The 24,401-nt window shown below is 37.0% G+C and overlaps 3 protein-coding genes across 3 annotated transcripts; 1 reads left to right on the top strand and 2 right to left on the bottom strand.

Annotated features, from left to right (window-relative positions):
- Nucleotides 1-10,341: 10,341 nt before the first annotated feature.
- On the bottom strand, nucleotides 10,342-11,327 carry LOC149250632 (uncharacterized). The gene is made up of 3 exons (XM_089456457.1): nucleotides 10,893-11,327; nucleotides 10,708-10,787; nucleotides 10,342-10,602 (listed from the first exon to the last, which is right to left on the bottom strand). The coding sequence occupies exons 1-3, from the start codon at nucleotides 11,207-11,209 to the stop codon at nucleotides 10,517-10,519; spliced, it is 483 nt and encodes a 160-aa protein (XP_089312583.1). The 5' UTR covers nucleotides 11,210-11,327; the 3' UTR covers nucleotides 10,342-10,516.
- Nucleotides 11,328-11,592: 265 nt separating this feature from the next.
- Nucleotides 11,593-16,621, top strand: LOC149250633 (uncharacterized). The gene is made up of 6 exons (XM_089453707.1): nucleotides 11,593-12,003; nucleotides 12,220-13,533; nucleotides 14,017-15,515; nucleotides 16,049-16,061; nucleotides 16,154-16,246; nucleotides 16,469-16,621. The coding sequence occupies exons 1-6, from the start codon at nucleotides 11,593-11,595 to the stop codon at nucleotides 16,619-16,621; spliced, it is 3,483 nt and encodes a 1,160-aa protein (XP_089309833.1).
- A 1,211-nt stretch (nucleotides 16,622-17,832) lies between these two features.
- Nucleotides 17,833-18,818, bottom strand: LOC149250634 (uncharacterized). The gene is made up of 3 exons (XM_089456458.1): nucleotides 18,384-18,818; nucleotides 18,199-18,278; nucleotides 17,833-18,093 (listed from the first exon to the last, which is right to left on the bottom strand). The coding sequence occupies exons 1-3, from the start codon at nucleotides 18,698-18,700 to the stop codon at nucleotides 18,008-18,010; spliced, it is 483 nt and encodes a 160-aa protein (XP_089312584.1). The 5' UTR covers nucleotides 18,701-18,818; the 3' UTR covers nucleotides 17,833-18,007.
- Between the last annotated feature and the right edge of the window lie 5,583 nt (nucleotides 18,819-24,401).

Raw genomic sequence — 24,401 nt, forward strand, 5'->3', positions numbered from 1 at the left:
TTAAAATCCATAGGTGATAAATTAGGGCATTTTTAAAAAATATCAGAAGCCACTCTGCGAGGAAAATATACCTCCTTTGCCAGAATATGCGTGGAAATGGACCTTTCAGGGGCTTTGTCGGATGAAATAATTCTAGAAGTTTATGATGAAGAATGGGTACAAGCGGTGGACTATGAGCATGTACCCTTCAGATGTCACAAATGCCATGAACACGGACACCTCTTCAGAGACTGCCCTTTAAGTAAAATGGAGAGAAGTACCAAAGAAGCCTTAGGTAAGGAGACTGAAAGCTTTACCAGCATGGGGGGTAGACGAAAATGAAGGAGAAAAAACAAAAAAGAAAGCTATGAGCAAAAACAACCTAGTCATAATAGGCTCAGGATATTAGAAGAAGAAGAGGGGGATCAAAGAATGAATCAAGTAATGAAGGACAATCTAGTAGAGAAGGAAAAGGATGAGAGCATGGACGATGGACCTCATAAAGGCTAGCAAAGGGAGGATCAGCCAAGTACTATGGAACTTGATAGGGACCAAGATATGACCCCAAGCAAAGTGGGTACGGAGGATCATGAACTGCAGGACATACTAGAAAGGGAGGATCTCGATCTAGAAAAGTTCTTGGAGGAAGGAACAACCAAACGAGTGGATTCACTACCTCAAGATGAATTTAACAGAGTACAACAGCTCTTCCTCTGGAGAGCACAGGCATAGGGTGCAGGGATCAAAAGAAAATATGATAGTCAGGATAATGGAGGGGTTCAAACTATGGAGGCAACATGGGGACAAGCTCCCAAGAACCCAAGAAGGAAAAGAGGAAGGAAAAAATAGAATGAGCTGCTGATTGAATGTGGAAAACTCATGATCAACTCAGGTAAGATGAAAGACCTAACTAGTTACTCCTTTACAAATATTTCTTAATGAAGCTTACAACATGGAATATTAGGGGTCTAGGAAGCAAAAGGAAACAAAGAAATCTCAGCAATAGAATGAAAGTAGAGAAACCAGATATGATATTTATCTACGAAACAAAATGTTCAATAGAAAAAATAAGAGAAATACACAGCAAATGGCTGATCAAATATGAATATCTAGAAGTTAAAGTGGATAAAAAAGTATGAGGAATTCTCACACTTTGGAACCCTTAGAAACTAGGAATCCTAGATGATGAAGCATCCAGGAGCTATCCATCAATGGTCATCCAACCTTTGGGGGACAAGGAAGTTTATTTGATCACAAATGTTTATGGTCCACAAAATCCTGAAGATAAACTTGGGATTCTTACCTCACTGGAGGAATTAAGAAACAGGCATTCACGTATCCCCTAGATTCTGGGAGGGAACTTTAACATGAACATGTCCCTATTAGAAAAAAAAGGTGGAACCAGATTACTAGGCAAAGATTCCATAGCATTTCAAAATTTCATAAACAACATGAGGCTAGTAGATATAGAGATAGGTAATGGTATCTTCACCTGGAATAATGAAAGGGGAGGAGAGTCTCAGGTGGCCTCAAAACTGGACAGATTTATTATCTTAGAGGACCTCATCCTTACAGGTTTAGACTTGTCAACTACGATACTACCTTTTGTTGGCTCGGATCACTAACCTGTTCAACTTGAAGAATCCTTTATAGGAACTCCAAGAAACAAACCTTTCAAGTTTGAAAACATTTGGCTTACCCATCCTGACTTTATCAACAATATTGAAAAATGGTGGGCAAAGGATATGCAAGTTCAGGGCACTAAAATGTTCCTCCTGCAGAAAAGATTGAAACACATCAAACTCAGGCTTAAATATTGGAATAAGACTGAGTTTGGCAACATTTTTGAAGCCAAAAAAGGTAGTTGAACGGAAGCTACATGAAATTAACCAGATCCTCATCATAGGTCGCTTCAACAAGGAGAGAAAGGAACAAGCTGACCATCATCAATAGGAATGGGAAGGATTATGAAAGAAAGAGGAGATATTTTGGAAATAGAAATCAAGGGTACAATGGTTAAAAGAAGGAGAAAGGAATAGACAATTTTTTTCACAAATCTACCATGGATCACAGGTCTCATAACAGGATTTCAAAAATCAAAGATTCTCAGGGAAATCAACTCAATAGCCACAAAGAAATAGAAGCTGCTCTAGTTCAACATTTCCAAGGCATAGCTGAGGAAGCACTCTTAGACATATCACAATTCAACAATGAATTTACAAAGCACATTCCTAAGCTTGTGACAAGAGAATACAATTATAATCTAAACAGATCAGTGAATGAAGAGGAGGTCACCGGAGTCATCAAAGAGATGCAAAAAGGAAAAGAGCTAGGTCTGGATGGTTTCAATGTTGACTTCTTTAAAGCATGTTGGGGAATAGTCAAGCACGATATCATTGACGTCGTGGAGGACTCTAGGAAAAACAAAATTGTTTTGAAGGCACTCAATACCTCTTTCATATCCTTGATTCCAAAATAGGATAATGCTATGACACCAGACATATTTATACCAATAGCATTATGCAATGTGGTACAAAACTATTTCCAAAATAATTTCCAATAGGCTTAAGCCCCTTCTTCCAACTCTCGTGTCTGAGGATAAAACTGAATATGTGGAAGGCAAGCAAATTCTCAACAATATCATTCAAGCTCACGACGTGGTTCACTCACTTAAGAGAAACAAGCAGGCATGAATTACATCTTGACCTAGAAAAGGCTTAGATAAGCTAAGGTGCGCTTACATGAGGGAAGTTTTAATAGCTTATGGCTTTGACCATAACTGGATAATATGGGTTATGGCCCTGGTAACTACATCCAGTTTTTCAATCCTGCTAAATGGTTCACCATCCACAACCCTTAAACCTTCGAGAGGTATCAGACAAGGAGATCCACTCTTACCCTTCCTCTTTATTCTCATGATGGAAGGGCTAGGAAATGCTATCAAATTTCCCAAAGCAGAAGGCCAAATCCAGGGTCTCAAACTCACCATGAATGGAGATGCTTTGACCCATCAACGATTTGTGGATGATACCATGCTACAGGGTACGCCCATGATGAAGGAAGCTCTAGCCTACAAACAAATCCTGAAAAACTTTGCAATGGTTGCGAGTACAGAGGTAAGCCTTACCAAATCAAATATTTTATTTTTTAATATTGACATTGTTATTCAGAGAAACATATCTAGAATTATACACTTTCAAAGAGATATGCTACCCTCCGAATATTTGAGAGTACCTCTAACAGACAAACCTCTAAGCAAGGCAGTTTGGGAGCCTGTGACCAATAAGCTCTAGGACAAAATCTGAAAATGGACTAATAGGTCTTTGAATTTAGCAGGATGACTAGTGCTCACAAAAGTTGTCCTACAAACTGTCCCCATATTTATGTTTTCATCCCTTCCAGCTCCTAGAAGAGTTATGCAACATTGCGGAAATATCTAAAGAGATTTCTTTGGGGAAAAGGGGAAGAGAAAATAAATGGGCTTTGGTAGCCTGGGAAAAGATCTATAAACCTAAGACACATGGAGGTTTAGGACTTGATTTCCCTGAAATACTTAACAAAGTTTTGGGGGCAAAACTATCGTGGAGATGGATAAAAGATTTTGGCTTCACCTTGGGCCAAAATCTGGAAACGGAAATATGCAAACAATTGGCAAGAAAGGGATCATATTAGAATGTCTGGGCTCATCAAAGGCTTCCGCATTTCGAACAAAGCTTGGGAGAATAGAGCCATTGTTCAAAAACATAGTTTCTGGGAAATAAGAGATGGAAACCTTGCTTGGTTTTGGGAAGATAATTGGCAACAGGAACCTAAACTGTTAAGAGATGAATTCGACAATCTCAAGAACGATGCTAACAACAAAGGGTTACTTAGGGTAAATGACTTCTGGGATCATGAAAGAAGCAAGGGAAAATGGAGAATATGGAAGAACTTGGTATACAGTGATGACTCCCCGTTGAAGGCACATGCGGAAGGTTTAATGGCCATCTTGGAACAGAGAAAGATTCTGACATCAGCAAATTCAGACCAGCTGAGGCGGGGCAAAAAAAATGAAGGAAATTTTAACCTTAAAGAGGCCAAGCGCATAGCCCTTGGGCTTGAAATTCCAAACCATGATTAGGTATGGAAGGACCTATGGCAGAACCAAAGCTAGATGAAAATCAAACTGTTCACGTGGTTAGTGCAACATAAAAAAATTCTGACCTATGAAAACCTTAAGAAAAGAGGGGATCTGGTCCAGCTCGATGCCAGCTATGTGAATTACAAGAAGAAACTATGGATCACCTACTGAACTTCTGTGCATTCACATCCACCTTGCGGAACTGGGTAGCTTCAATATATAGACAAATAGACAGGGACATGGGCAGCATTAACTGTACTTTGAAGTAGTGGAGGAAAAAATTTTCCGACAATGAAATAATGAACAAAGCTTGGGATTTAGTTCCAGGCTTTCTAATATGGGATGTCTGGAAAGAATGCAACAATAGAATATTCAAGAATAGGAAAGGTTCTCCACAAAGCATCATGGATCAAAATTTAAGAAATCTCAATGAGACAGTAGGGAACCTCATTAAAGACCCCCGTGAGGACCAACCAAAATATATGGATGTGCAGATACTACTACATTTGGGTCTTCAAGGGCTTGTCCCACAGGGCAAAAACATGAAGGTAAGTCATATAATAACTGATAAGGATTTCTAGAAACCTCCCCCTCAGGGTTTTATGAAATGCAATATAGATGGGGCCTCAAAAGGAAACCTGGGTATGGCTGGGTATGGAGGAGTAATAAGAGATGAAAAGGGTTTCATAAAAACCATCTTTCATAGTCATTTGGGAAAAGCCACTAACAATATGGCAGAGCTCATGGCCCTTGAGAAATGCCTAGAAATCTTGAGGGACTCGAATCTTCATAATACCATAATTAAAGTTGATTCCAAATTGATTATTAATTCGGTCAAGAAAATTTGCTATGGCTCAGCTCTTGATAAAGTCTCTAGACATTGATGGCTTTTGCAAGTTTATCAACGGATTCAATCCCATTTGCAAAACATGAGAACCCTTAGTTTTACTCATGTGCGCCGAACAACCAACAAATTAACGAACATATTAGCTAATGAAGGAGTTCTCTATGCTAAGAGCAATAAAAAGTATGAATGAATAGAAACCCCCCAAGGTAGATTGAGGTAAAAGTGTTTTAGACAGGCGAATGCGGACAGGGAGTTCTATCAGAGTAGGGGAAACTAGCAGGTTGTAGACTAATGGAAACAAAGGAATTTTGATCTATGTGGTGAAGAAGTGCATCGAAAGATGCGAACAGGGTATCCGGTCTTCGGGCAGGAATTTTCAGTACAGGGTACCCAAAACTCTACAAACACAAAGTTCTCGGTGGAAGTCAATATTCAGTACAAGTCTTTTTATGAAAACAAAATTCACTAGATATAGCCTTTGAATTAGCTATGCCGGGAGCTTGGTTAACATGGTGGCAGATTTGCAAATTTGAGGCAATCCTAGGAAATTCGCATGCCAAATAGCAAGGCGGTTACCAAGTCAAACAGACCCGAAATTAATTTAAGCGGTGGTTGTATTAGATTTTAGGTCTGGGTGTGTTGTTAATTACCATGCAAGTTAATCAGCAAGATTGGAATCGGTGGATTTCGAGCGGATTACATACCCGAGGGTTATCCTCCCAGGCGGACCCAAAATCTTTATATGGCAGTCTCTATTTCCGTATTGGGTCTAATTCCAAACTTAAAGTGTTTGCATGTTAGCTGTCCAAAATAGATCCTCGACCGTCAGATCTGTAGAGGCAGATCGCATGGTCTTGGCGAAATATTGATTCATGGAGGTCACGATGTAATTTTTTGTGGGCCCTTGGCCCAGATTGTGGGCCATTGTCTCGATAACTTTATGGTCCACATCGCTTTGGGTTGGTTGTACTTTATGTAATTTGTTTTAATGATATAATTAAATAGAAGGACCGACTCTTGCTTCAACAAAAAAATAATATATATATATATATATATATATATATATATATATATATTAAAAATTAATAAAAAAATAAAAAATAAAACATATTATTAAAATAAAAATAACATAAAACAGGAAAAAAAAAGTGGTGCTTTGGGTGCAGGGTTGATTCCGAGGATCAATCTTGCCCTAGCTATGACACCCAATTGTTATCGATAGGGTGGCTAGAGTGTCCTACTACAGGCTCCACCCACTTTGCAAGAAACCCTTTCGCATCACAACCAAGGGCAGGTTGATTTCTGGAATCAACCAATGTCCCACATTGGCCTGTGTGGTGTTGGTTGATTCTGGGAATTAACCTTCCCACGGTCACGTCGCCCAAGGGTTGCCTACAGGGTGGCTGGAGCCAGTAGTGAGTCACTCCAACTAACCTGCAGGAAAGCCTTCAGCGTCACAACGTGGACAGATTGATTCCTAGAATCAACCAATTCCCTACAGTTACCTGTGAGCCATTGATTGATTCTAACAATCAACTTTCGCCCCACCTTAGCACCCATTACTTTTTGTTTTCTATTTTCTTTTTTATTTTTTGTTTCATTTTTCTCTTCTTTTTTTTTAATTTATTTTGTAATTTATATTAATAAGTTTTTTTTAGAAATATTTATGTTTTTTTATTTGTTAAATTTATGTTATATATATATATATATATATATATATATATATATATATATATATATATATATATATATATATATATATATATATATATATATATATATATATGCTTAGGAGTTCTTTTATATTTATTTGTCAAAAACATGAAAGTATTACAAAATTAGCATCCATAATCAAATGGACTCAAGTTGCCCATTAGGAAACTAGGTTTGTTCATCATCTGACAACATTCTAAGCCATCCAAAATCTAAATTGTCTTTGTGACTCCTAGCAACCATATTCCTATAACATATAAACAAAAAAATTTTATTGATCATTTATACATAACAAAAATAATAAATTATTTACACTACACTAGAAACCATACTAATCATCAGAAGATGCATTTAGTATTAGGTCTTTGGCAATGGATCCTACCAGCTCAGTATGTGGATAATAAATATATATATATATATATATATATATATATATATATATATATATATATATATATATATATATATATATATATATATATATATATATATATATATATATATATAAATTCTTGTCTTTTAATTTTTTATTTTTTTTATGAATTTTTCTATTTTATGTGTTATTTTTTGTTTTTTTATGTTGAAAATTTACTTTTTACCTTTTAATTTTTTCCGATTATATCATTTTAAAATAATAATAATAATAATAAATTATTTTATTTTATTTTATTTTTAACTTATTATTAGTTTTTTTTTGTAATTGTTTCATTTTAATTTTTTTTGTTTGGATTGTTTAATTTTTATTTATTTATTTACTTTTTTGTTGCAATGATGTGTTGATGCTTGACTAGCATCCTAACCTCACTATGTGTCAATTTGATAATTGATTTTCAATTTTTTGTTACAATAGGCCAAATCCTCCTCCATTAGATGCCAATTTGATGGTTGGCTTTTAAATTTTGAGTGCAATGAGTCAAGTCTTCCCCCACTATGTGTCAATTTGATAGTTGATTTTTAAGCTTTTGATGCATTGTGTCAAGTTGTCATAGGCTAATATTTTAAAAGAGTTATACTTTTAACATTTAATATAATGACTCTTTTATTCCGGTATTCATTTTGAAGGTTTCTTTAGTTATGATATTTGGTCTCGAAATATGTTGAAAATTTAAAAAAATTTAAAGTCATGATATTTAGTTTTAACTTCATAGCTAAAAATATCAAAATTTTAAGGTTTTTGGGAGCCATGATGTTTTATTTTTAACACCATGATTGAAAAATGTCAAAATTTTAAGGGTATTCAAATTCATGATATTTAGCTTTAACACCATGATTGAAAATTGTTGGAATTTTTAGGTTTTTTGAATTCATGACATTTTATATTTAAGCTATCACTGAAATCTATTTGAATTTTAAGTTTTTTTGGAGTAATAATATTTTACTTTTAATGCAATTAGTAAAAGATGTTGGAATTTTAGCAATAAAAAAAAGTTGGTGCAACATCAACACTTTTTTATTTAGGGTTGTTTTTTATATGTTTATTGCAAAAAAAAAAGTTATTGTCATTGTTAAAAAATGGGATTTTTAACCAAAAAATCAAAAACAATGTTGATGATGCAATATGTTGCATCAACACTCTTTCTTTTGGGGTGTTTTTTCATGTTAATTACACAAAAATTTTGGTTTTTAAAATGGTTACTAAAAAGAATGGAAAAAAAAGGTGTTGACACAACATCAAGACATTTCATTTTCTAGATGTTTTTCATGTTTTTTGGGCAAAAATAAAGGTTTTGAGAGCTAGAGCTTTTGTTTTGAGGTTATAGTTCTCATTAAGTTGGTAACTTTTTTTTATTGTTTAATTAAAAATATTATGAAGATCCACATACAAGGAGTTGGGTTATTTTTTTCATTAAATATTTAGTTGTTTGGAGTCCGAAATAGTAGACAAAAAGGTGGCAATCGCAAGAGTTATAACTTCCCCTAATTCCGCGGGATTAGAGGAGGATTGATATGTATTAAGAGGAAGTGTAACTGGAGAAAAAAGTTATGCTCGAAAAAAAGAAGAAGCTAAGTAGCATATGTGGGAAAGAAATGAAATGCTGAGGAGGGAAGAGAGAGTTTCTTGTAATATTTTTCTACGAATAGAAAAACTAGATTAGATTGGGAAAATTAGGATATTGGTGTAATAACCCTGGTAACTTGTAATTTCCGGTAATTGTTGTGGTAAAAACAATATGGGTGACAGCTTGTTATTAAGACATTATTATTTGTTAAAAGAAAATATAATGAACTATTATACACATGTGTTGAAAGAATGATGGCAGCCTCCACAAAGGGGCCTTTTCTATTAAAAGAAAAGAATCAGTTAAGAAACTGAACAGGAGACAACTGCCTCTCACCCAGAAAGGGGTGGAAAAGGAAAAACCTCTGGGCTGTTAGGGAACAGGCAGAGGCGGACTCCAGAGGAGAGAGCAGAGTGTGAATACTGGGTTAAGTCTGGTTATGACCAGATAACCCTGCACCGTGGTGCTTGAATCTTGAAAAAGGCTGTGGCCTACAAGATAGCTCGGAGGGGAGATCCAGTGTAGTGGATTCTCGAGGTTGGGAGGATAAGAGCTAGATTACTGCAGGTGAACATTACAGCAAAGCGACAGTAGCAGATTACCAGGTACGCTTATTAGATAGCTTTACTTAAAATCAGGTAATGATTGCATATGGAATATAATGGTCTAGATTCTTGATTTAGAAAAAGAAATGTTAGCAAATACAAGTGCCTGTGTTTATCTTTATGGAGGTGATTACAGGTATATTTAAAGTGTGGTATTTATATATACAGTCGACAGTGAGACTTCTCGTTGACAAGATGGAAACCATGATTAAATATACAAATGCACTAACTGACATTTTCTTTACCGAAATAAACAGACACAGATATACGAGTTAATATTCCTGAGTCTGAGAGTGTAAATAAATATACAGCTAACAGAATAAAATCTTGTTCTTAACGACCGCGTACAGACTCATAGATGAAATATAAGTTATAACAGAGGTGTGGCATACTGCGGCCAGAATCAAATAAAGAAAGTTCATTATTAGAAACCAGCGAGATACAGAGCATATGCAAGTATAGATATGACGCAATGCATGTAAAGTCACTATGTCTATGAACCTGTGGTATGAGACCATAAATTACTTTTGAAGCTTAACCGATAATAAGATAGACGGTAGAGCGCTGTGTAACAGCCGGGTCATTAATAAATAAAAAGCCGAATAATTACACTCACAAAGAACATTTAGGTACAGTAGTGCAGGGTAAACCCTCAGATAAACCTCAAACCAACATTAAAACATGAATGTCCCGGTATGCCAAACAAATGAGATGGATGTGCTGTGCGCCAACTATAAACATAAACAATTTACTAAGATGCATTTCTGAATATCGAACTTGAGTAGAAACCCTCATACAAAACCCAGAAAATATAGGCGGTAAGGGTTGGACCTGCTCCCTTTGTTCCGGAAGCAGGCCGTGATGCCTGAGACCGCAACAAATGAATCTTGTCATGATTCCCAAGAAATGAAACCAATACATACGGTAAACATGCCTGTGAAATTATATATAAATATATTAACTTCGTTCAGAGACGATGAACGTCTGTACAAAACTAAGGATAAACTTAAGATGCACGAAAAGATGCAAACATTCCATATTACATTCATTGCCATAAGGCCGTAGAGTAAGGAAAAAATAAATATGCTAACAGGCGTTACAGGTCGGGTAACCCCGGCTCATAGTAATAGCAAGTTTCAAAGAAATATGGACTGTGCATTGTGTAAAGCAAATCCTTTATATAAACGACTGTAAAACAACATGACCAAATATCAAAACCCTCGGTTGGCCTGTGGCCATAAACCGACAACTTCTAAAACCCAAGGGTTTGTAAAGTACAGAATCGGCCAAGAATGCCGCCTGTGAATAACATCAAGTCTCGAAACCAGAGTAACAGACCTGGGCACATAAATACCGTGCATCAGCTCCGTCGGTCATTAACAACCGCCAAACATTCATTCCAAGCTGACTAAATGTCTAGACATACTACTGAGAAGGGATTACCCGAAAGGAATGCAGGTCGATCAGAAGATCCCTCGGATGGTCGACGCCATGGAAGCCAAACCCTTCTGCACGGCACCGCACTGTGTAAATCATCAAAGTATGGAGGTAAACGTTAGAACCTGAGAGAGAGTAGATGCCATGAATTAACCGTAAGCTGTAACATTTTACCATAGATAAGAAGATACCTGTGCGAGCAGCAGAGTGGTATGGTGGTGGAGTCTGTCGGAAAACCTGTGTATGCATAATGTGCAAATGAGCCAGAACCGAAGAACTCGGTAAACTTATATGTCAACCAAACCCTAAGGTCATTTTTCACCGTCCGATCTGGAGACACAATCTTCATCGTTCGTTTGGGCGGGAGCATGGCACGTTTATCGAATGCACAAACCGTAGAATGGTCACATGGCTCCACATGGCCTGCAGCCACCTGGCCATGACCGTTCACCATGTGGCGCTGGAGTTTAATGACCATCCGGACGAGGGAAAACCAATGCACCAGCATGCGTTGAGTTATTAAAAAGTTAATGTATAGTAAGACCACATACGAGGTGTAACATATGTTAAAGAATATCGATTAAGGTGTGTGAGCCATAAATCATAATCCACGTTTATACAAAGTCATATACTCGTGCGAAACAAATGTATCCTAACCATGGTAAAATGGAAGGTAGGACATAACAAAGTTTTTTTTTATGGTAAAAGTAGCAGGGTCGTGACAATGTGGTATCAGAGCGAGGTTTCAAAAACTGAGACCTCTGGAACAGCAACAAGAACAGAAAGAACAATTATCTTATATATGTATACAATACAATGTCATTAATCATGTCTTTTTGTGTATATCAGGAACATATTGAGACATTCCACAGCTGACAGTTATACAATAAGATGGAGGAAATGCCGGGAGCTGGTGGCATTCCACCAGACAACACAGGACTGTGGGTTCAGCTTGGTGCTGAGACACGCAGTGCTAATCAGGCAATACTTCAAACCGTTCAAGAACTGAAGGGTGAAATGGCACGCTTGCGAGAAGACAATGCACGATTAACTATGGAACAGGAAAGAATATTGAAGAGCTTGTCGGTAAAACAAAATCCACCCTTACCCAGTCCCAGTGCAGAACAGCAAAGGGGCACTGAGGAGCGGAATTATGCTCCTGAAATTTCAGAAGAGCGGGAAGACCATTCTGATAACGTGCAAGAGCAGCAGGCTACCAAGAGACAGAGAACGGAACTACAGGGGGAATTTCGAAAAATCAAACCCCCACTCTTTGATGGAGAACAGGAGGAAGCAGCAGAAGCATGGCTGATTAATATTAATAAATATTTTCAGCTGTACGAATATGATCAAAATCTGAAGGCACGGTTGGCTATATTCCAGTTGCAAGGCAAAGCCACCTTGTGGTGGGAAGAAATTAAAATTGTGAAGGGGGTAAGTGAGCAAAGCATAACCTGGGAAAAGTTTCAGAAATATTTTAAGGAGAGGTACTTAACTGAGCGCTTTTATGATGAGAAGGCGCGAGAATTTCATGATTTACGACTAGGACAACAATCCATGGATGAATTCATAAATCGCTTTACCTCTCTACTGCGTTATGTGCCTTACATAAAAGAGGAGAAGGCCAAGGTGCAAAGGTTTGTGAGTAGTTTGCCAGCCTATATCAGAGAGCGAATCGAGTTTGACAACCCCCGAACTATGGATGAGGCAATTAGGAAGGCCAGAATTTGCTACCAGCAGCACAAACAAAAGGGAGAAATTCCCAGCAGAAAATGGAATGAGAGAAAAGGTAGCAGAAATGCTGGAAACAACAAAGGCAGCCACGGAAATGGTGGCAAAGGGGCTGGAAAAGGACAGTTTAACAGAAGCACGAGTAAGGGAACTTTCCGGCCTAAGCCAAACGAGAACAGGATTAGTGAACCCCCTGCTAAATCAGAGGTTGAAGGAACCAAACCACCAGTTCAATGCTGGGTATGTGAGGGACCGCACTATGCTAGGAACTGTCCGCAGCGTAAAAGAACTGATCAGATATCTCAAATCCATGAAGCTTCCACTGTAGGTGACGTGGCACGCAGTGTACCAAGGATCAATGCAGCATTAGAAGACCGGCAAGCGGAATATCAACCTTCCATGGTGGAATTCGAAGGTAAGATCTCAAACCTTTCTGTAGCTGTACTTATTGATCCAGGGGCTACGTTAAGTTACGTTAGTCCAAAAGTAGTGGAACATTGTAAGCTACCATCAGAAAAGTTTAAAAACCCATGGTTGGTCCAGCTGGCTACGGGGGCCAAAAGGCGGGTTTTAGCTAAAGTGAATAACTGTTCTTTTAGTATAGCTGGACAGCCTGTAAAGGCAGATTTGAATATACTTCCGTTAGGTTCCTATGACATACTTATTGGTATGGACTGGCTGGAGAAGCACTGGTCGTTGGTGAATTGTAAAACCAAGACCATATACTACAAGGATGATTTGGAACAGCAGCAGGAATTGCAGGGAATTAAACGTCCTGTTCAGGTTCGACCTATAACTGCAACACAACTAGCTAAGTGTATTAGAAAGAAATGTCAAATCTATGCCATACAGGTTGGCTATGCGAATCAAAAAGATAAGATGTCTGCATTAAGTGACATACCAGTAGTGCAGGAATTTACAGACGTCTTTCCTGAAGAGATTCCGGGTCTGCCTCCAAGAAGGGACATAGATTTCACTATAGAGTTGGTACCAGGGGCAGCTCCAGTATCGAGGGCACCATACCGGATGAGCATACCAGAGTTGACGGAATTGAAGTTGCAGCTCCAGGAATTGCTAGATAAGCAGTACATTCGACCTAGTGTATCACCTTGGGGAGCTCCAGTATTGTTCGTGAAGAAGAAGGATGGGACCTTTCGCATGTGCATAGATTACCGACAGCTGAATAAGCTCACGGTCAAAAACAAGTATCCTCTACCCAGAATAGATGAACTTTTTGATCAGGTGAAAGGAGCAAAGGTGTTTTCCAAAATTGATCTGCGATCTGGTTATCATCAGATCAGGATCAAGGATGAGGACATTGCCAAAACTGCTTTCCGAACACGCTACGGGCACTACGAATTCGTAGTGCTACCTTTTGGTTTAACCAATGCGCCAGCCACCTTTATGTGCATGATGAATAGCGTGTTTCACCAGTTTTTGGACAAGTTTGTACTGATATTCATTGATGACATTTTGATATATTCTCGTTCCCAGCAGGAACATGAGGAGCACCTTAGATTGGTGTTGCAAACTCTTCGGGAGCATCAGCTTTATGCTAAATTTAGCAAATGTGATTTCTTTAAGGAAGAAATTCAATATCTGGGTCATGTGATTACAAATGAGGGAATTGCGGTTGATCCCGAGAAGATAAAATCTATTATGGAGTGGCCTACACCCAAGGATGTTTCGGACATCAGGTCCTTCATGGGATTAGCTGGTTATTACAGGAGATTTGTGGAAGGCTTTTCGAGAATAGCCTATCCTATTACCTCATTACAAAAGAAAGGAAGGGCGTTTAAGTGGACAGCAGAATGTCAGCAGAGTTTTGATCGTTTGAAACACCTACTCACCACCGCACCCATCTTAAGAATCGCAGATCCTAATAAGGATTACGTGGTGTGCACTGATGCAAGCAAAGAGGGCGTGGGGGGAGTATTGATGCAGGAAGGGCAGGTAATAGCCTATGAATCTAGGAAATTAAAAGAACATGAACAGAAATACTCTGCATACGATTTAGAATTAACTGCTGTAATTCATGCCCTTAAAATGTGGCGACATTATCTTCTCGGAAAGAAATTTCTGCTGTTAACCGACCATCATAGCCTAACGCATTATTTCAATCAGCCCACTTTGAACGCGAGACAAGGTCGTTGGGCAGATTTTCTAAGTGGGTTTGACTTCGAAATAAAACATTTAAAGGGCAAAGAAAATCGGGTAGCAGATGCCTTAAGTCGAAAAGTTCATAATTTATGTGAACTTTCAGCCAGCCGGTGGCAGAGTTCGCTGGTTGAACAAATAAGAACAGCAGCGCACAACGACTCAGAATATCAGCATTTGAAAGTGCAGGTACAGCAAGCTGATCATGACAAGTTACAGCAAGGGTATACATTGGATAACACGGGGATGCTGTATCTCAATGGAAAAATGTATGTACCCAACTCCGGTGACCTTAAGAAGCTGATCTTAGATGAATTCCACATCAGCCATTATGCCGGTCATCCAGGATATCAAAAGTTGGTTATGGCACTCAAAAAAGAGTATTACTGGCCTGGAATGAAAAGGCAAGTGGTGGAATATTTGGCAAAATGTTTGGAGTGCCAGCAAATTAAGGCTGAACACCAACACCCAGCGGGACTGTTACAGCCCCTACCTATTCCGGAATGGAAATGGGAAACCATCTCCATGGATTTTATAACTAGTTTACCACGAACGAAGAAGGGTAATGATTCTATTATGGTTGTAGTTGATAAACTAAGTAAAGCAGCACACTTTATACCCGTACAGTCTACCTACAAGGCGGTACAAATTGCGCATCTCTTTATGCAGAATGTGTTCCGCCTGCATGGAATGCCAAAGGTAATCATATCGGACCGTGATGTGAAGTTCACCTCCACTTTCTGGAAAACATTGTTTGCTGAGTTGGGCACCCAGCTGAATTTTAGTACAGCATATCATCCACAAACCGATGGACAAACTGAGCGTGTCAATCAGGTATTGGAAGATATGCTGAGGGCAAATGTGATGCTCAAGCCTACTCAGTGGGAAGAATATTTGCATTTGATTGAATTTGCCTACAATAATGGGTATCACACCTCCACCCAGCTAAGTCCCTTTGAGGTTTTGTATGGGCGAAAATGCCGCACACCCTCGGGTTGGAGTGGGGTAGAGGATAAATTGAATTTGGGTCCAGAAATGTTAAAGGACATGGAAGATATGGTAAAGAAAGTACGAGCAAACCTAAAGGCTGCACAAGACAGACAGAAAAGTTTCGCAGATAAGAAAAGAAGATTTGCAGAATATAAAGTGGGTGATCATGTATTTGTAAGGATTCAAACTAGAAGGAGCGCACTGCAGTGGAGCGGGTGCGCTAAACTAGCTCCCCGATATTTCGGACCATTTCAGATTCTCGCTAGAGTAGGACCGGTGGCCTACCAACTTGCTTTACCCAGCCACATTAGGATTCACAATGTGTTTCATGTTTCTGTCCTAAAGAAATATGTGTATGACCCTAGACATGTTATACAATGGCAAGATGTACGGGTAAGAATTGATCCGATTAGGTTTAATTATACCACTACACTTAATGAGGAATTGATTAAGTGCTGGTTGTTTGCAGGTCGAACCGGAAGGCGGGGTCCTAGTCGAACCACAGAGCATTCTCGACCGGAGAGAAGTGCAGCTGCGGAAACGGGCTATTACCCAAATTAAGGTGCTGTGGCAGCATTATGGCCCTGAGGAGGCTACGTGGGAAGACGAGGAACTTTTCAGAAAAGCCTATCCAAATTTATTTGATAAGAATGGACATCGGGACGATGTCCAATCCTAGGGGGGGAAGATGTAATAACCCTGGTAACTTGTAATTTCCGGTAATTGTTGTGGTAAAAACAATATGGGTGACAGCTTGTTATTAAGACATTATTATTTGTTAAAAGAAAATATAATGAACTATTATACACATGTGTTGAAAGAATGATGGCAGCCTCCACAAAGGGGCCTTTTCTATTAAAAGAAAAGAATCAGTTAAGAAACTGAACAGGAGACAACTGCCTCTCACCCAGAAAGGGGTGGAAAAGGAAAAACCTCTGGGCTGTTAGGGAACAGGCAGAGGCGGACTCCAGAGGAGAGAGCAGAGTGTGAATACTGGGTTAAGTCTGGTTATGACCAGATAACCCTGCACCGTGGTGCTTGAATCTTGAAAAAGGCTGTGGCCTACAAGATAGCTCGGAGGGGAGATCTAGTGTAGTGGATTCTCGAGGTTGGGAGGATAAGAGCTAGATTACTGCAGGTGAACATTACAGCAAAGCGACAGTAGCAGATTACCAGGTACGCTTATTAGATAGCTTTACTTAAAATCAGGTAATGATTGCATATGGAATATAATGGTCTAGATTCTTGATTTAGAAAAAGAAATGTTAGCAAATACAAGTGCCTGTGTTTATCTTTATGGAGGTGATTACAGGTATATTTAAAGTGTGGTATTTATATATACAGTCGACAGTGAGACTTCTCGTTGACAAGATGGAAACCATGATTAAATATACAAATGCACTAACTGACATTTTCTTTACCGAAATAAACAGACACAGATATACGAGTTAATATTCCTGAGTCTGAGAGTGTAAATAAATATACAGCTAACAGAATAAAATCTTGTTCTTAACGACCGCGTACAGACTCATAGATGAAATATAAGTTATAACAGAGGTGTGGCATACTGCGGCCAGAATCAAATAAAGAAAGTTCATTATTAGAAACCAGCGAGATACAGAGCATATGCAAGTATAGATATGACGCAATGCATGTAAAGTCACTATGTCTATGAACCTGTGGTATGAGACCATAAATTACTTTTGAAGCTTAACCGATAATAAGAAAGACGGTAGAGCGCTGTGTAACAGCCGGGTCATTAATAAATAAAAAGCCGAATAATTACACTGACAAAGAACATTTAGGTACAGTAGTGCAGGGTAAACCCTCAGATAAACCTCAAACCAACATTAAAACATGAATGTCCCGGTATGCCAAACAAATGAGATGGATGTGCTGTGCGCCAACTATAAACATAAACAATTTACTAAGATGCATTTCTGAATATCGAACTTGAGTAGAAACCCTCATACAAAACCCAGAAAATATAGGCGGTAAGGGTTGGACCTGCTCCCTTTGTTCCGGAAGCAGGCCGTGATGCCTGAGACCGCAACAAATGAATCTTGTCATGATTTCCAAGAAATGAAACCAATACATACGGTAAACATGCCTGTGAAATTATATATAAATATATTAACTTCGTTCAGAGACGATGAACGTCTGTACAAAACTAAGGATAAACTTAAGATGCACGAAAAGATGCAAACATTCCATATTACATTCATTGCCATAAGGCCGTAGAGTAAGGAAAAAATAAATATGCTAACAGGCGTTACAGGTCGGGTAACCCCGGCTCATAGTAATAGCAAGTTTCAAAGAAATATGGACTGTGCATTGTGTAAAGCAAATCCTTTATATAAACGACTGTAAAACAACATGACCAAATATCAAAACCCTCGGTTGGCCTGTGGCCATAAACCGACAACTTCTAAAACCCAAGGGTTTGTAAAGTACAGAATCGGCCAAGAATGCCGCCTGTGAATAACATCAAGTCTCGAAACCAGAGTAACAGACCTGGGCACATAAATACCGTGCATCAGCTCCGTCGGTCATTAACAACCGCCAAACATTCATTCCAAGCTGACTAAATGTCTAGACATACTACTGAGAAGGGATTACCCGAAAGGAATGCAGGTCGATCAGAAGATCCCTCGGATGGTCGACGCCATGGAAGCCAAACCCTTCTGCACGGCACCGCACTGTGTAAATCATCAAAGTATGGAGGTAAACGTTAGAACCTGAGAGAGAGTAGATGCCATGAATTAACCGTAAGCTGTAACATTTTACCATAGATAAGAAGATACCTGTGCGAGCAGCAGAGTGGTATGGTGGTGGAGTCTGTCGGAAAACCTGTGTATGCATAATGTGCAAATGAGCCAGAACCGAAGAACTCGGTAAACTTATATGTCAACCAAACCCTAAGGTCATTTTTCACCGTCCGATCTGGAGACACAATCTTCATCGTTCGTTTGGGCGGGAGCATGGCACGTTTATCGAATGCACAAACCGTAGAATGGTCACATGGCTCCACATGGCCTGCAGCCACCTGGCCATGACCGTTCACCATGTGGCGCTGGAGTTTAATGACCATCCGGACGAGGGAAAACCAATGCACCAGCATGCGTTGAGTTATTAAAAAGTTAATGTATAGTAAGACCACATACGAGGTGTAACATATGTTAAAGAATATCGATTAAGGTGTGTGAGCCATAAATCATAATCCACGTTTATACAAAGTCATATACTCGTGCGAAACAAATGTATCCTAACCATGGTAAAATGGAAGGTAGGACATAACAAAGTTTTTTTTTATGGTAAAAGTAGCAGGGTCGTGACAATTGGTAAAGTCGGTGGAAACGAAAAAATATTCCAACAAGAAGAGGATAGTTTAGTATGAACAAAAAAAGCCAGAGGCTCACGGGAAATTATTGTGTTGCAATTCTTTGGTTAGGAGGAACTTGTTTATTCCATCTTTATTTGGTTAAGATAAGTGGAAATTTCTAATATATTTGTTGATTATCAAAAATGTTTCAAGGATGTATTAACTAGTCAATATTAGCATGTGGTTGTTTTTTCGAAAAAGGAACAATGCATAGTGTATTTAGTGAAGAGAGAATAGAAACAAATAACTAGCCTACAGTAGAAATTATATACAAATTTTGATTATCTAATAATTTTCATGAATTACATGTCAGTTTGAACAAATAAAGGATAGATACATGCCTATTTTATATCATATAGTGCAAATCTATTCTTGTGATGATATGGAGAACAGTTAAAATAGATAAGATTGTTTCCCAAGTATACGGTAGAATGTTCTAGTTGAATGATTAATGTCATCAACTTCTATTTATATTTTTGTTCTCGTCAAGTATTTTATATTTGCACAAAATAACTATTTTGATTGTAAAATTCTATCGGAATCAGGGATGGAATTTGACGGGCATTTTATCTGTCATAAGGCTTTTTGCATGTATTTGATGGCTAGAATTTGTCATTGCCCGTTTTGAGTGATGTTCCTGGAAGAGTAAAAGACGGATTTTTGACGTTTGGTTTCCAAAACGTTCTTACGCACCAAACGTTCTTACCCGTCAAGTTTTTTCATATAACAGGGTATTTTTTGGGCAAGTTTTTTTAATTGAAAATATGCTAAATTCTAATCAGCATTGGTATAGTTATAACTTACAACTTACGCCCCTTTATTTTTCATATAACAAGGTATTTTTTCGGCAAGTTTTTTTAATTGAAAATATGCTAAATTCTAATCAGCGTCGGTGACTCGGTAAGCAATAAACATATTAAATTACGAATCTGCATTATCTAGAATCAGAGTAGAGTAGGAACAATAACTTTCCAGATAGTATATAGAATCACAATCCACCTTGCTTTATGCTACTTTTACAGAATGTACACCGCCTTGCTTTTATAGAAAATTTGCAAATCAAAGCCAATGTGAAAGCCTTGTTAATATCGTTGGTGGCTGGCTTCATCCTTAAATTGCACATGCCCAGAAGAGCTTTGCGTTGTCTACTTCCTGACACTCTCTCTCTCAAGGAATATGCCTATTTAGACTTACCTTGCACGCCGAGTTCAAGATTGACTCCAAGGAAACTGCCAGGAAACTGCGCTTCAGGTTAGAGATTGATTTTTTTTTCTTCAAACACTGTGGGTCTGATTTCTGCTACGGTTTAATTTTTTATTTATAAGTAATTTAATTTTTTATTTCACAAGAGATTTGTATGTGTAACTGCTCATAGCTCTTTAAAACAAGGGTTTATCATTATGAAGAATATGGTTTCTTGGCCTAGAAATTGACATTCCACTGAAAGTTACTTTTGGTTTTCAAAAAGATTCTGGGTTTTAAACTTATTTTGGTTTTTTTCCTTACAATAAATATATGAAAATTTTCAACATAATTATTTATTGAATGGTAACTTTTTAATCAAAACTTTATTAGTTAACGGTTAATTTATTATGAGAACATCACTTTTGAAGGCAAAATTTTTAATATAACGTTTCTTGATGGGAAGCATAAAGACCCAAAACATCAAAAAAAATTGTATCACGGGTAAAGAGAAATCCAAATTTCAACCCTGGTCGGAATGAAGTTACCTATAATGTACAAGATACGCTATTACTACCCTTCTATTCAAAGCCTGCCCAGAGGAAAATCCAAGCATTGGCTTTCACTGAAAAATTCATAGAAAATAACTATTGAGGAAAAAATGATACATTAAGGGTAAGGAAGGATTTAATTACTCAATTAGACAGTTATGAACACGTCTAAGAGATTAATTTTGCAGAGCGAAAAATCATACAAAAATAAATCACGTGGTAAAGAATTTACAAAGGGTGGCAAAATATATTCAGATTAGTTGAGTTAGAACAGGTACGTCAACAACGAAAATATATTTAATGTAGTATAACAACCCAGGATAAACAAAAGCAAGCCTAATATGTTCTAAATAAGAATAACTCCGAAACGATTCTGACTAAGCAAAACACTCGAGGAAGTTAATATAAATTAATTGTTTGACATTCTGAGTCTCAAATTCTAAGACTAATTCTTAATTAGAGGCGTAACTTCAGGCCAGGTATGCTGAAATTTACTAAAATAGTTGTAATAGAATAGAAAAACAGTTGAGGCACTTAATATAAATTAATTGCCTGACATTCTGAGTAACAAATTTTAATACTAATTATTAATCTAGAGGCCTAACTTGAGACCAGGTATGCTAAACTTTACTAAAATAGTTGTAATAGAATAGCCATGTTTGTCGCTGGTCGGTCTCGATCTTCATAATAGTAATACTTACAAAAGAAGGGGGGGTTAAAGAAAGCTCAAACCTGGAAAGGAAAACCAGGTATATAATGATGAGATAGTGTTGGCGAAACCTTGAGATGGGTTGAAAACCTCAGTTGTAATAAAGTGAGGAAATTTCCATTAGTGTTCTCATCTTATTACTTAAGAATAAATCAAGAAATGCAAGCCAAGAGATTCAAGCGTGAGTTTACCATGAGGGTTTTCCCAAGTAGACGTGACTAACTTAGAAGCAAGGGAATGGTTAAAATAATGAATTTATAGTTAATGCCATGACAGTATTAAACCAAAGGAAGAGAAGGTTTACAAATAGAATCCTTTTCGTTAAAATATGTAATCTAGAAATAGAATAAGGCTGAGGAGGAGCTTCTATTTTTTTATCTTCATGGAAAAGTTATATATTTGAACATTTGTTTTTTAACATGATTGAAATAAGAAAACACATAAAAATCCTAAGTCGAATAAAAGAAATAAACGAGCATACACACTGGGATATTTCATCAAATACTCCGAGAACAGTGATATTTACAAATAATGTATAGTACTACCTGCTTCTTATCAAAATGGTATGGAAAAATTAAACCGTAGCTAAATGTGCTTGAAACATGATTATAATTAAAACTATTTCTAATGATTTTCTAGTTGAAACAATAAGTATTATTATGTATTAAAAGAATAATAGTCCAACCAATTTTTTTTGAGCATAAGACACTTTATGGACAATTTTAAAATTCTAAACCTATTTGTAATCATTTGAAAGAATAGAAGTCCAAGCAATTTTTTTAGAATAGAAGTCCAACCAATCTTTTTAGAACATAAGACTCCTCATGGACGATTGTAAAATTCTAAACCAATTTTTAATCATTTGAAAATTTGTGTAAGTCAATCATTTTCCCACCCTTCCAAATTGTAAATATTGTTCTTCTTTTAAATTTTTATTATATTTGTTATCCAATAGCCTATTAGATAGTGATTTTTTAGAACTCTGTTATACGACCGAGTTCATCATAGAAAAGAACGAGGAATTCAACTTATATCAGTTATTACTGATTGATGTGCGAGATCCAGTTTGAATTTAATAAGACATTGAAAAGAAAAATAAGCGAAAATATTGCCTTATATGGAATGAGGGAACGATAATACGAGGTGGAAGTAACGACACGCAAGAGGAAATGAAGGGAAAGACTCCAAATGGTAACAATTAACTTCGTGCAAGAACAAACTAATGCAAAATGCCACCTGAATGCCTAAAGAAAAAGAATAATCATATTGAATGCAAGGAAACCACAAAATAATCATATTGAATGCAAGGAAACCACAACTAAAGGGGAGAATTTGAAGAGGTGTCTACAAAATTTCCAAGCGTCAATAAAAAGCATCTTCGCGGCGAAGATTAAAAAATGAGCCGGAGTGGCCAATGCTAGAGGGCAGTGAGGGCCCATGATTAGCATGGTCAGGAAACACGTCGAGGGAATCAATGAAGTTTTTTAGCACCCAAAATAATGGGGATTTGCTGCTTGTTTTTTCAACAACAGTGGTCGGAGTTCATAAGGGAAATGGTCCCTTCGGTTAACAGAATTTTGTTGTGATTTCGACAGATGATTTCATAAGAGTTAAGGTTCTAGTTGTTGGGTAAAGTTCTATCAACGTGGGCTACGGAATCCTTTAAGCGAGTTAACTCACAAAAATATGTCCAAAATCCTGCTATAACTCAAGAAATAACAATAACCATAAGATAAGACATATGATAAATCTACATAGCGATCAAACAAGGTGCTGCAGTATGAAAAATACCTATCTGAAACCAATATTGAAAAAAAAAATAACGTATTGATGAAAGCTTTTGTCAGAATGAAATAGTATGATTACAACGCAACATATCAGCCAAGCAAGTACGAAAGCGTGGTTTCATTGATAGTAAATTATGCGAACAATAAATCACCACCAAGGAGAATTCAGTCAAAGCAGCCACCCATAATACCCCATGATATTTCACTATGTTTTTACGGAAGAGTAAATAATTTTCAGATCCCTATAACTTTATCAAATTCATTCCCTCTTCAACCATCCAAAGCAAGGAAACTACGGGACAGTTACCATCATATTATCATTCTTGCCCTCATAATATCATATTAGTGAAATTAATGTCACATGTAACTTAAATATAAAATGAATTACACATACAGTAATATTAATAATCTATTTCTCGTAGTGTGAAAATTATATTGATAATCTATTTCTTGTAGTGTGGAAAATTATATTTCTTTTACGTAGAAAACAAAAAATTATATTTTTGTATTCATTATATTTATTTATTTTTTTGTTACTTTATATAAAGTTATCTTCCATTAAAATGTAAATTGAAATATTGTAATTACTGTAGACATTAATTTTTTTGTTGTTACTATTTTTAATTTGTTAATTGAAATTATTATTTATAGAGTTCAGGCTTTTGTGATCCATATCAAGGTTGTGAGAGATTTTTCAGCAAAAATCACATGGAGTACCAATTGTCGACGGGTTTCGAACCAACTAGTGTGGTTCATTGTCAGGGCAAGTTGAAGAAACAGATCCAGCTTTAGCATTCTAAGCTGGATCTGTTTCTTAAACTTGTCCTGACGATGAACCACACTAGTTGGTTAGAAACGGGTCGACAAATGGTACTCCATGTGATTTTCGCTGAAAAATCTCTCACAATCTTGAAATTATTATTTTATTATTTTTAAATGTAAAGTTAAGTGACAACATCTCTCCCATTGTAAACAACTTTTTGGCGCAATAATAATTCATTATTTGTAAAAGAACTTATAATTATGGGGAATGCATAGTCTACGTTGGAAAATTCATAATTTTGATGGTCTATATTGGAATTGGATTTGAAGAATTTTAACTTTTAATAATTAAATGGAAAATATTTGATATAAAAAAATATTCTTCCTCTAATACATATTTAATAATCGAATGAAAAAGATTTGGTATAAAAAAATATTCTTCTTCTAAT

The sequence above is a fragment of the Pinus tabuliformis genome, chromosome 7 (genome assembly GCF_031772625.1).
Source record: "Pinus tabuliformis cultivar Carrire ecotype Pingquan chromosome 7, CPIR1, whole genome shotgun sequence".
NCBI lineage: Eukaryota > Viridiplantae > Streptophyta > Pinopsida > Pinales > Pinaceae > Pinus > Pinus tabuliformis.

Bases quoted from the DNA above. Each gene is read 5' to 3' on its own strand.
- LOC149250632 (XM_089456457.1), bottom strand. From the start codon at position 11,209: ATGCTGGTGCATTGGTTTTCCCTCGTCCGGATGGTCATTAAACTCCAG. The intron at 10,788-10,892 runs GTATCTTCTTAT...TGATTTACACAG, and splicing joins CCACTCTGCTGCTCGCACAG to TGCGGTGCCGTGCAGAAGGG. The intron at 10,603-10,707 runs GTAATCCCTTCT...TTATGTGCCCAG, and splicing joins TCGACCTGCATTCCTTTCGG to GTCTGTTACTCTGGTTTCGA.
- LOC149250633 (XM_089453707.1), top strand. From the start codon at position 11,593: ATGGAGGAAATGCCGGGAGCTGGTGGCATTCCACCAGACAACACAGGA. The intron at 13,534-14,016 runs GTATCACCTTGG...GATTTCTTTAAG, and splicing joins AGCAGTACATTCGACCTAGT to GAAGAAATTCAATATCTGGG. The intron at 16,247-16,468 runs GTCCAATCCTAG...GAAACTGAACAG, and splicing joins AGAATGGACATCGGGACGAT to GAGACAACTGCCTCTCACCC.
- LOC149250634 (XM_089456458.1), bottom strand. From the start codon at position 18,700: ATGCTGGTGCATTGGTTTTCCCTCGTCCGGATGGTCATTAAACTCCAG. The intron at 18,279-18,383 runs GTATCTTCTTAT...TGATTTACACAG, and splicing joins CCACTCTGCTGCTCGCACAG to TGCGGTGCCGTGCAGAAGGG. The intron at 18,094-18,198 runs GTAATCCCTTCT...TTATGTGCCCAG, and splicing joins TCGACCTGCATTCCTTTCGG to GTCTGTTACTCTGGTTTCGA.